Genomic DNA, 13,549 nt, shown 5'->3' with positions numbered 1-13,549 from the left:
CGTATATTTTCGTGACCAGAATGAATGAATCAACAATCTAGGTAATGGACCCCTAGTAGGCCCATTTGAAGATTTAAATTCAGCAAACATGGTTCTTAAAACTGTTAGGATAAATTTTTTCCAATGAATTTCGCTTACCCTTCTTGAGTTGCGTATATTTTCGGGATTGTCTCTCACAGTCACGGTTAGTCTGTATTCCGAAATTCTTTCTCTATCAAGAGGTCGATTTACATAAACTATTCCAGACTGAGGGAAACATGGAAAAATATATATTAGGTTTCCAGATAAAATTTCTTAATAATTCATGTCAGGTTAATCTCAATTTGGATTAGTAAACTCTACAAAGAGCAACTCTTTATTTCTGTTTTTTATATTGCATTTTGCCCGATTCGGTCAGTCAACTTATTCTATTGTGCCACATACTTCATACGGTGGTCCATCTCTAATTGCTATGATCCCCAAGCTGAACTTTAAAGTGTGCATGTGTATAAAGAGTAACTATTCTACTCCTCTATTGAGATACCTTCTAAACCACACCTCCAGTCATTGTATTGCAAGAAGTAGACTTACATTTTCATTGATGAAAAATGTATTCTCTCCATTCCCTGCAGTTATATTAAAAGTCAGAATTGCATTGCCTCCGGTGTCAGCATCGCTAGCGAGAATTCTGGTGATGGGTGTTGATACCGGCGTGTTCTCACTGATGGTTATATTTAGTGGCAGGTTGAGGAGAACAGGGTCATTGTCATTAATATCTAATACCCGTACTTCAACAACAGTCTAAATAGGAAGAAGATACAAGAGAAAGTTAGCTTTGTCTTTTATGTATCACATCAATAATATATTCATAAAAAAATCATCACAATAACAACACCTTCATTACATAAATCTGATACCATGGGCTATTTTAAAAGGCATCTGTCAGCAGATTCACACCTATGAAACTGGCTGGCCTGTTGTATGTGCACTTGGCAACTGAAGGCTTCTGTGTTAGTCCCATGTTTATATGTGCCCGCATTGCTGAAAAAAAGGATGTTTTAAGCAAATAAGCCTCTAGGAGCAACAGGGTAATTGCTGTTACACCTAGAGGCTTTGCTCTCTCTGCAACTGCTGCACCCTCTCCACTTTGATTGACAGGGCCTGGTGTGTTTATACTAATGGGTGCAACGCCAATGAGGTAAGGTGAGGCGATTGCCTCAGGCAGCACCAAGTAGGCGCAAGAGGGGGGGCAGCAGAAGGGCCATGGGCACTTCCATTGTGGAAACGCTAATCTTTACATATTCCTCTGCATCCAGGACAACAATACAGTTGAATGCTGAGACTGGGCACAGGAGCGATGTCTCCCTGGCCCACCATTTCCTCTAAAAGGCTTTATTCCTAGTTCCTGTAGCCTATCAGAGGCTGGTGTCATTATTATCGCGCTTCCTGACCTGGGCTGCATAGAGCTCAGGGCACAGACTAGAAGAGGTCTCTGTCTCGCACTGCATCACTGACAGCAGAATGGAGGTAAGTATTTCAGTTTATTATTTTTATTTGGCAGCATGCTTTGGGCCACAATGGGGTTGGGGTCATTATTTTGTAACTGGAGAAAGCACTATGGGGACATTGCTGCTGCAAAAAGGAGCATTTTTTTACTGGCACACATTATAAGGGGGACACTATGGGGACATTTGTTAAACTGGGTGCACTAAAAGGAGGTAGTTTTTTGTACTGACACACATTATAAGGGCGCTGTTTCAGTTTTTGCCTCAGGCAGCCAAAAGGCTAGGTGCACCCCTGATTATGCTTTGGCATCCTGGCCCTGTCAATTAAATTGGAGAGTATGCAGCAGTTGCAGAGAGAACTGAGCCTCTATGAATAACAGCAACACCTATGTTGCTCCTAGAGGCTCATTTGCATATATTATAAAAATATTAAAATATTTTTCTTAGTAATGCGGGCACATATGAACATGGGACCAACACAGATATATTAAACCAAGCACACATGCAACAGGTCAGCCAGTTTCTTAGGCACAAACCTGATGACAGATGCCCTTTAAACCCCATTTTTGCTTGACCCAGCAACAACTCCCAAATAACTTGGAAATGCCTCTTTTACGTAAATTTGGACAGGTGTTGCCTATTTTCAAGTCCAATTAATAGGACAGCCCTATGAAAACAGGACTGTCACCAGGCATGATTAACCACTTTCATTTCTTGGTAGAAAACCATGGAAGCTGGTACTACACCCTTCATTACTGTAGACCACCAAAGACGTTACTATTACATTAACCCTTAAACTATGTGGCATTTTTATTCTGGCATCTGTAAATCTTATTTATATGGACTGTTCTTCTGTACATGAAAATGGCAACAAATTCAGCCTCACGGGAGAATAGAAGCCTTCCTTAACACTTCTTCTCCATTGTATGGGGGCTGTTCCTACTTTTGATCCTAAAAATGTATGAGAGCAGATTTCCAAAAAGCATGAAAAATAAAAACAGTCTTATATAGTCATTGTATAGTGGTACTCTTTTAGAAATGAGGTCGAGAGCATTTAAAAATTTGGTATAGTAGAAAAAAAAGACATTATGAATAAAATCTGTCTAAATCTCACATGCTAGAAATGTGCATGGTGGACTGTGGTACATTTTCAGCATGCATTCAAGTCTGCCCTAAAAATTGTTTAGTGTAACTAATCTTTATAAATCATTAACAATTATAATAATAAAAAATAGGTAAATCGAGTACAGTAGAAGTTACTTAACCGTAGCACTGAATGGAGGATTGCCTCTGTCTTTTGCCATAATGGTAAGGTTGTAAGAAGCAATGTTCTCCCGATCCAATTCATAGTCTTTTCTAACTCTCAAATCACCCTCAACCGATGAAATTACAAACTCCCCTTTTTATGGAAAAAGAGAAACGTTATTTGTTTAGTCATGAGCAGCCAATTCATGGTTTGTCACCCACACTAGTGCAAAATATATTAATGAACATCCTAAACGTTCATAAGCAGCAGTGCAGTTATACATGACTTTTTATTCTGTTATCCAACCAGGAAGATTATTTAGAAGACGGCTTTAAATGTTCCAATATAAAAATGAAAGTCAATCACACCTTACTGATCCCCACCCCTCTGGTTCTAGTGCTTAACCTGATCCGCTACTATTCTCTATGCCCTGCTTCCTCTCAAAATGTACATGTGAAAGTTGTAGTGACTAGTGTAGTCCCCTGGAGCAGGGAGTACTTTGACATTTGGACATTTTTGGACATTTGCCTATTTTCCCTATGCAAAGTTAAAACTTCTTACTTTAGGGTTATCTTGCACTGTTTAATACTGTGTAACTGCATTTTATATGTTGTGATATATATCCTGTTCATTATCACTGTATTTACATTGCTCTGTGGAAAGGGTTAATGAATACTGAGAGACTGTTAGGCCCCTTTCACACGGGCGAGATTTCCGCGCGGGTGCGATGCGTGAGGTGAACGCATTGCACCCGCACTGAATCCTGACCCATTCACTTCTATGGGGCTGTGCACATGAGCGTTGTTTTTCACGCATCACTTGTGCGTTGCGTGAAAATCGCAGCATGCTCCTCTTTGTGCGTTTTTCACGTAACGCAGGCCCCATAGAAATGAATGGGGCTTCAGTGAAAAACGCATTGCATCCAGATTGTTGCGTTGCGTTGCGTTGTACACGCAAGTAACTTAGCAACAGGGAATGGATTTGAAAGACAGGAAGTGAACTTCAAAGGTGTCAGTCTGCAGGCACTGCAGGGGAGAGGTATTTACTTGGGAGACTTCTCTTGCGGAGCCAAAGGTAAAGATGGCAAAGGCCCCAAAAGACATGGATGTCCCCAAATTAATCAGCATGGTGAAGGAGTGGCCATGTATTTGGGATAGTAGGTGTGACGAATACCTTGTCCGGTCAAAGAAAGAAGAAGCTTGGACAGAAATTGCCAAAGAAATGTTTTCCACAGTTTGGGACAGTAGGAATGCCCACAGACGGGAGAGGCTTGGTAAGTTAAAACTGGACAATGTATACATGTGTGATTATATCTGTCCTCCCTTTTAGCATAGCACATGGCATGGTATCCTCTGCAATTTGTTATTTTGTGGTAATTTTTCTTTTTTTTTCATTTTTATTACAAGTTTCTCAAGTAAAGAGTCGCTGGAGGAGCTGCCGGGACCAATTCCGTAAGGGAATTCTGCAAGGATGCAGTGGCTCCGGCACTTCGCGGAAAAAGCCATACCGGTATAAGGACCACATGATGTTCCTGCGGCCATTAATAGAGCAGCATCCGTAAGTAAATTCTAACCAATGATGACAACCTGTTTATCAGTACACACTGTATGTGTGTACTATGTGGGTAATGTAATTTGTACCAATGTGTGAATTAGAAATGTCATAGTTGGCCCTATCAAGCAATCTGAAAATCTTGCATGTGGAATTGGATTATTTGCAAAGGCCATCTATAGCACTAAGTTCCATAATGTAGCTGCATGACCACATATGTAATATGTTGCTTCATTAAACATGACCTGTCAGTACTCCTGACCTGGCGTTTAAATTAGCTTTTTGTGTTCCCCATGTCATCCAAATTGTAGAGCATATATTCTTATATCTCTTTATGTCGTGTCGTTGCTTTATTATTCCTTCTAGAAGTTTTAAATAAATGGTTTCTGCATTTTTTGCTAAATGATGATCTATCTTTTGTATAGATCCTTAGCATCTGATCGGAGGTGGGCCTGGGTGTTGGACCACCGCAGATCAGATGGTAATGACCTATACAAAGGATAGATAATCAGTTTGAAATAACAGCAGAACCCCTTTTAATGGCTATTTTACACTTCAATAATTATTAAAGGGTACAGAGGGGTGTTACCAAGTAGTGGTGGTGTATCTGCACACACTCATTCTATCCAATCAGTGCTGCCATGTTTAGGTGTGCATGTACACCACCCCAATGATAATATCAATTGATTCATAACTTATATTTTTCACATAATAAAGGAATGGCACAACATTGAGCATTTCACAATAGAATTTCCAGATATGCTACTAAATGGGTAATACATGAAGTACTGAAAGAACACGTTGCGAATGTTGATCGGTCCTGTTTAAACCAGTGTTATTTTGGCAAAGTAATTAGCTGATGCTAGTAATCTTATAATTTTAATTTGGGTACATATTGGTATGGTCATATATTAATTGCCTTTTTTTAATTTTAAAGAACGGAGGCCAACCTTGAGGAGGAGCCTGAACCCAGTAATGCTGAAGACTCCAGGACATGCAATGAGGAGCCTCCGGCTTGTGAAGGTCCTGAACAAAGTGGTGAAGGGCTGACCACCTCCACCAGCTCTCAACCCCCAGACTCCGCTGTGCCCCCCCCAAGTTTGCCATTACGTGCCCGCCGCCGCAGAACACTGCGTCCTGCTGAGGTAGTTCCACATCCCCCGGAAGATCATTTTGACCTTTATGTTAGAAGTCTAGCCCCTTTCTTGCGGAGTCTGCCTCCAGAACGTATATTTCGAACCCAATCTGCTCTTGGGATAGTTCTGGAGGCTGCCACCCCACCAAATGAGCCTTGGGACTTTTTTGCTGCGCTAGAAAGTTGGCGCAGCAATGTCTACATGTCTGGTCCCCGCCACATTCAGGGTCCACAGGTGCCCCAACTAATCACACAAAATAGGCACAATCATGGGCCCCTAAATCGCTCATATGGGCAGCCTGGGCCATCATCCACAGTAGCTGGCCCCTCTCAGCTATCTGGAGAACTTGTCCAACCAGCCTACCATGGGCAACAATTTCTGCCTCCCCCTTTTTCACCTAGCCGTTTTCTCAATTTGTAAAGCCAAGATTGTTTATCTCTTTTACGTTTTAAAATGTTTACAATATGCCACCAAAAACAAATAACTGTTGTTAAAATAAACAGAGTTTTATTTTCACCAAATTTATTGTTTTCTCTCTTTATTAAACACATTAAATATTAAAACTTAGGTATCACACACACATATAACACTTTAATAATTGTACTATTTTACTAATAATTAATATAAACTACATACACGTAACTAGCTAAAAAATGGTCAATGGTGTACCACTATGCCATAAACTTCTCCATCATACTTTTTAAAGAGGCCAATTATGATTTTTATACTGACATGCTTTTAATATTGCTTACATTTTACAATTATAGTAATGAAGTACTTTTGCATATTTCACATACATGTATAAAACCATTCCATATTGAGCCTAATAAAAAATAATAAATAACCTCACAAGCAATTTAAAAAAAAAAATAGGACATTTCATTAAAATAAGGTATGCTGGGGGTTTATATATCTGTTGGTATTAAAAAGGTGAATAAAGAGAATAGTTCAGGTTTGTTTCACGCGCGTGAAAAACGCATGACATCCGCATGTCACACGCGCATGAAAAACGCAACAACGCGACTCAATCGTATACAAAACTGAAGCACTTGCAAGCAAAATCGCACGTTTTTCCCTGAGCGCACCCTGAACGCATCCGGGCAAAAAACATGACGCTCGTGTGAAAGAGGCCTTAGGCCCCTTTCACACGAGCGTGACGGATTAGGTCCGGATGCCTTCAATGAAACTCGCACCATTTTGCAAACAAGTTCAGTCAGTTTTGTCTACGAGTGCGTTCAGTTGTTCAGTTTTTTCCACGCGGGTGCAATGCGTCTTGATGCGTTTTTCACGCGCGTGATAAAAAACTGAAGGTTTACAAACAACATCTCTTAGCAACCATCAGTGAAAAACGCATCGCACCTGCACTTGCTTGCGGATGCAATGAGTTTTTCACGCAGCCCCACTCGCTTCTATGGGGCCAGGGCTGCGTTAAAAATGCAGAATATAGAACATGCTGAGATTTTCCACGCAACGCAGAAGTGATGCATGAAAAACAACGCTCATGTACGCAGACCCATTGAAATGAATGGGTCCGGATTCAGTGCTGGTGCAATGCGTTCACATCACGCAGTGTCTGGGGGACCCAGCGTAGCGTTGGCGCCACCACAAACCCGGCCACTGCACTGGCCACAGTGGTAACCAGCTACAGACAGTCAAATAACCATGTCAAGGGAGGAGAAGCGTACTTCTGCTCCCCTATGCTTGGTTTCAGCTCCTGGATTTCCAGCACCAGTTACATGCAGCAATCATCTCCTCCGTATAGGAGAATCATTGTGTTTGGGCAGCAAATCACTGTTTACAGAACACTGTCTGCTGCCCAGAAATGGTGATTTCAGCGCCTGCATCAATGATGCTTTCACCTGATAAATGAGTGTTTGCTCATTCATCAGCTAATCAGCACCACCTTTACAAAGGGCAATTATCATGAATGAACATTCCTTAGTAATGCTCTTTCCTGGTGATTTCCCTGATTGTTGGCCCATTTTTAGTGGTCTTAAACTCCCAAGTTGCCCTTAGACAGATCAGCTATAATACAATCTCCACCAAGTACATCACCATTTAGGTTTACCGCTTAAAGGGAACCTGTCACCTGGATTTTGTGTATAGAGCTGAGGACATGGGTTGCTAGATGGCCGCTAGCACATCCGCAATACCCAGTCCCCATAGCTTTGTGTGCTTTTATTGTGTAAAAAAGACGATTTGATACATATGCAAATTAACCTGAGATGAGTCCTGTATGTGAGATGAGTCAGGGACAGGACTCATCTCAGGGTAATTTGCATATGTATCAAATCGTCTTTTTACACAATAAAAGCACACAGAGCTATGGGGACTGGGTATTGCGGATGTGCTAGCGGCCATCTAGCAACCAATGTCCTCAGCTCTATACACAAAATCCCGACAGGTGACAGGTTCCGTTAAATCTCACTCCCCATTACATAGTTACAGGGATGATGGTACAGTAGATGAGATAAGGATAAATATTTGTGAGGTCCACCCCTTATCCATCCCTGGTGCCTGCCAGCTATAGAGAGAGTAATTATGAAATCATCTGACAATGTCTTTCTCCAATAAAGTATTGGCTCTACAAGGATCAGAACATAATCAATTTTTTACCTAGTGGAACAAATTTTTTTGTTAGAGAAAGAAAATAATCTATGACTATTTTCCCCATGGCATGTCACAAACAGTTTTAAGCAGCAGCCCCTCAGTACAGGGCGCTTTCAAACATGTCAGATATGTCAGATTCTTGGACCTCATGTGTAATATGGGGATATGAGCTATAGTTACATGTGAAAATTCACATTTTCAAACTTTATACTCCCCAAAATATCTCGGGAATCTTGGCATCTGTGCAAACTAGTAACTGAGGACTGTGGTTGAGTAGTAGTATGATGACTACATTTGAATGACTCAAAGACTCAAAATAAGACATTCACGCTGTTTACACTTACCAAGAATATCACCCCCAACAATGATGTACTCTACTTGACCATTAAGACCTGCATCTTTATCTTCAGCTTTGAAAGTCGAAACTCTTGGACCTGGCTGTCCCTCTGTTATGTCAAAAGGTCCCTCATATGATTTGGGAAATGTTGGCCAATTGTCATTTATGTCATTTACATTCACTAAGACCTGTGGAAACAATTATTTAGGCAAGAGATAAAATGGTGGGAAGACACATCAACTGTAATAAAATGAACCTCAAGGCCATAGTGACACGATATTTTAGCTTTTAAAAAAATATGAAACAGCACTGTAGCTATGTGTAAAATTGGCGCCCGCGCGCATTTGCTGCAAGAGACCTACGGCTAATTACCGTGACCGGCAACAATGCTGATCACAAAATTAAAGGCTTTAGATGCCGTGATCAAGTGAGATCACGGCATCTAAATGCGCAAAAACCCGGAAGCTTGTGCTTTTGGGATTCCTACCAACACCCCCTGCGGCCAATGGGGCTGTTGGTAGTTGCTCTGAATACTCTGAGCCTCGCTGACGAGGCTTATAGTATTCATTCTGCAAGTCTTATTTTGGCCACCAGATGGCAGGCCAACATAAGAAATGAGCAATTGACAGTCATAAACTCATTTAAAAAATCCCTGATTGTACAAAATTAAAAATTAAAATACAGAATTTATAGGCTCATATATGAGCTAAAAAATCATTACAAAAAATGTAAAAAAAATGTAAAAAAATATATTAACAAAAATATATAAAAGTTTAAATCACCCCCCTTTCTGTATGATAAAAAAAAGTAAAAAAAAATAAGAATAAATATAAACATCATGGGTATCATCGCAACTGAAAACGCCCGTACTATTAAAATATAAAAACATTTTCCAATATGGCGAATGGCGTAATGGAAAAAAAGGTCAAAAGGGCCGATTTGACATTTTTTCATTGCTTCTCTTACCCCAGAAAATATAATAAAATGTGATCAAAAAGTCACACACATTCCTAAGTGGTATCAATAAAAACTACAGATTGTCCTGCAAAAAATGAGCACCTATACAGCTCAGTAGACATAAGTATAAAAAAGTTATGGGGGTCAGAATATGGTGATATAAAAAAAAAGGTTTTTTTCAAAGTTTATATTTATTTTTACACTATTTAGACATACAAAATCTATACATATGGGGTATTGTTGTAATCGTACTGACACAGAGAATTAAGGGCATGGGTCAGTTTTGCTTCAAACAAAACGCTGTGGGAACAAAACCCATAAAACGGTGGAGGAATTGTGTTTTTTTTCCAATTCCACCCCATTTCGAATTTTTTTACCGCTTCCCATTACATTGTATACCATAATTAATGGTGGAATTAGAAAGTACAACTTGTCCCACAAAAATAATAAGCTGCCAAACAGGTATATGAACGGAAATATAAAAAAGTTATGGCTCAAGGAAGATAGTTAAGAAAAATAAAAACAAACAAAAAAAAAGAATAAAAAAAAACAACCTCCGGTAGTGAAAGGGTTAATCAGATTTTTTAAAGATTTTTTGGGCAGCATTATTTTTAATTTTCAATGTCAATATCTACATTTATACAAAAAAATAAAATAAAATCCTGCGGTTTTCACACTGGCCACTAAGAATAAAACCAGGCGCCACTTCTTGGTCTGTACAGATCAACTTTACTGCAGTTAACTTCTTATTGTTACATACAGAGTTAGAATGGCAGATATATTTCTTGTCCTAAAATAGGGAATGTCAGATGAGTGTTTGCGCATCCTTGCTTTAATCTGCTTCGTTGTACAACCCACATGTACAATCGTCATTCCTTGCATGTTATAACATAAACCGCAAATTCAGTATTGCAGTTAATAAGCGGTTTTATTTTGTGTGATTTTCCACTCTTGCTGGTCTCCATATATCTACAGCAAATGCAGCTATTGCTGCCACATCTGTAGTTACCATTATAGGATAACCAAGTCTGCTGCGGTTTTGTGTGTTCAGAGAATAGGCTCGGGCTGATTTTCTGCCCCAATGTGGGTGCTTTGCGTGCCACGCACCTAACTCAAGAGGACACTATACCATCCCATCCCTGGTCACCATTAAGTACAGGAAAATGTCCTCTAATAATTTTGAAGACCTCAAAATATTCTTCACTATAACTTGTGACAAAGGTGATTGGTTTATCCTGTTTACCAGCTGCTTCTAAAGCCTTTCTTATTTTTTTTTACTTTTTTTGGTTTTTTGATTGATATGAGCTGTCAGTTGGGTATTGGGAAATACAAGATTCTGTCTGTCAAGAGACAGTACTGTTTTAGTAGCCCTCTTTATGTCATTAAAGTCTCATTTCTATTTTTTGTGCCTCCCTCCCTAAATCCAGAATCGTCCGAGCAATTGCGTCTCTCCCTAATCATCTCCCCCTTAGGCACATTTTTTTACCACATGGGGAGGATGACAAGACGTTGCCAAAAGAGTGGTATTCCCCGCAGTGTCCTTCCAAAGGTTGCAGTGGAAACAACCTGTAGGTCAGAATCACCCCGGAGGAAAAGATATAGAAAGGAAATAGACTGTGTATTATATGACAGACTAAACTTGAGAGAGTCAACTCCCTGATTAAGGAAATCTCCAAAAAGTGGTATGTCCGCCACATCGCCCCTCCACACCAGCAACATATCGTCAATATAACGGCCATACCATTTAATGGAGGTAAAAAAAGGATTAATATCTGCAAACAAAAAATGTTTCTCCCACCACGCCATAAATATATTGGCAACCGATGGTGAGAATTTTGCGCCCATGGAAACTCCAGATTAAACATAAAAAAATTGTGTTTTAAAAGAAAATCCAGGGCCATGCAGAGAAAATCCTGTAGCTGCAATGTGTAGTTGCTGTATGAAATCAGAAACCAGCGCAGAGATTCAACAGCCAAATGGTGAGGAATGTTGGTGTACAGGGAGGCAACATCTGCCGTTAACCAGACAGTGTGTATCTAATATATAAGGGAGCGGGGTACTGTAGCAGTCACTGTTAGAGGGGCAGTCGCTGTAGAGGTCTCTGTTAAGGGGGTCGGGAATGGTGGAGGTCAGTTAAGGGGACTGTAACCTATGGTCAGTGTTAAAGGGACAGTGCTGCTGTAAATGTCAAAGTTAAGGGGGTGAGTTGCTGTGGAGGTCCCATTTTAAGAAGACGGGGCACTGTGGGGGGGGGGGCAGTGTTAAGGGGTGGGGGGTTGTGGATGTCACTGTTATAGTGGATACTGTCTATATCTTTTAATGTCACACACAAATATTAAATTAAATTAAATAGATTAAATATACCCGTGCGGGTCCTTCAGCTAGTAAAACATATAAAACACTATAACAAAGGAAGGTGCTAAATGATGGGGATTTTGTTTGTACAGCCTGCATATATTGGAGGGTCCTGAAGATTTATAGTTAATCCTCAAGGGATAGATAGATAGATAGATAGATAAAAATATCTAGCACTTCACTATTAAAATCTATAAATTTTAATAGTAATCCAACGTGGGTCCAGGGTCAGGTCAAAAGACCAGATCTGTGTACGTCCTCAGGTCCAAAGAATGGAGCTGCAAACTGACACACAGAAGGAGAGGGGGAGCCACAGTAGTAATCACTTATCCCAATTCAGCGGAGGTGATTGCTTCTTGTAAATGCCCTTCTCTAAGGAGCAGGCAATTATCGGGAATGAACAGTTGAATCCCGCTAATCGCCTGCTCAGTCGACCCATGTACATGGGCCATTTTACATACCGTGGTGGTAGATGTCAGACGACGTAGCAAAATGGGGCATCTGTCCGTGGCAGTTACAATCAGAGTATATCTTCCTAGGCACACTTCATAATCCAGCTCTTTTACTGCTCGAATCAGTCCCTAGAAATAATATAAAAATTCATAATTTAGCAAGAATTTTTGCCATTGTTGTATCAATACAGAGTATTTAAAGGGGTTGTCTCACTTCAGCAAGTGGCATTTATAATATAGACAAAGTTAATACAAGGCACTTACTAATGTACTGTGATTGTCCACATTGCCTCCTTTCCTGGTTGGATTCATTTTTATAACACATTATACACTGCTCGTACCCAGGGGTCACAGCCACCCTGCAATCCAGCAGCAGTGGCCATGCTTGTACACAATAGAAAAAAGAGCCGTCTTATGCGCACTTCTGTCCTCCAGAGAGGCTGGGACTTTTTCCTATAGTGTGCAAGTATGGCCACCACTGGTGGATTGGAGGGTGGTCGTGTGAGATTGAGAAACAGCTCTCATTGTTTGAACACTGTGTGTGGATTAAAATAAATGTTCTGGACTGACGTTCTGCTGTTTGGCACCAAGATGCTGCTGTTTCCTAGGCACAGCTGACTGACTGCATATATATTTCCGTATTCTTGAGAGGTGTGGTTTTTCAGAGCATGAAGAAGAAGCTGCAGCCATCTTAGGAGCAAGCTGAGAGCTGAGGAACTCTGTGTGAGCAGAGAAACTAATGGATCCAGGAGTGAGAGGACCCCCTCTGTGACCACAGCTGCAGCTGAGTGAAGCTGTTCGTTGTCCAAGACCCAGATCCTATCCGGGGAAAGGAGGATTGTTTCTAGGAAGGCTGACAAGAGCTAAGGAACAAGCTGCATACCCTGGGGGACCTACTGTTTGCTGGAGAGACTGGTTGTTCGGTTCACAGACATCAATGGAAAAAGAGCAGACCCGGGTCGGTAAGATCGTGCACGCATCACACTGCAGTGTTGGCACCTAGAGACTTAGACCAGGCCTGTAGTTAGCTAGTTAGAGTCTCTGCTTTGTGTCAGATCTAAAGAGTTGCTACTGGTACTACAAGGACTCCATTACTAAAAGGGGCATTGCACATTTGAGAGCTGATGAATACCCCCACAAACTCAATCCAGTTCAGTGTTTTGCTCAGGAGTAATATTAAGGCACGTGCTACCGGATTAGTTATGGGAGGGGGAATCATATAGAGCACTGTAAGACTGTAAACTGTTGTGTTGCACCGCAGGCCAGCCCGTTCTAAGCACGCAAACAATTGTTCGTGTTTGTTTCAGGGTAATAATAGGTACGGAAGGCAGTTTTAGTTGTGCCCGCCAGTGGGTAAATTACCACAAAATGTCCGCTGGCATCCATCAGAGGGAGCCGTGCTGTGCAACACAGGGGTCTCA

General features: G+C 40.8%; 1 protein-coding gene across 1 annotated transcript in view; it reads right to left on the bottom strand.

The window, feature by feature from the left end:
- Positions 1 to 13,549, bottom strand: part of CDH23 (cadherin related 23) — a 1,196,655-nt gene that overhangs the window by 147,676 nt on the left and 1,035,430 nt on the right. Inside the window, exons 37-41 of the mRNA XM_040438415.1 lie at positions 12,138 to 12,257; positions 8,372 to 8,552; positions 2,750 to 2,883; positions 571 to 780; positions 139 to 246 (exon numbers count right to left, since the gene is read on the bottom strand). Coding sequence (XP_040294349.1) covers positions 139 to 246; positions 571 to 780; positions 2,750 to 2,883; positions 8,372 to 8,552; positions 12,138 to 12,257 — 753 coding nt within the window. The remainder of the gene's footprint in view (positions 1 to 138; positions 247 to 570; positions 781 to 2,749; positions 2,884 to 8,371; positions 8,553 to 12,137; positions 12,258 to 13,549) is intronic.

This window comes from Bufo bufo, chromosome 6 (assembly GCF_905171765.1).
Source record: "Bufo bufo chromosome 6, aBufBuf1.1, whole genome shotgun sequence".
Classification (NCBI taxonomy): domain Eukaryota; kingdom Metazoa; phylum Chordata; class Amphibia; order Anura; family Bufonidae; genus Bufo; species Bufo bufo.
Note: the sequence above shows the minus strand (reverse complement) of the source record. Positions and strands in the feature narration are given on the sequence as shown.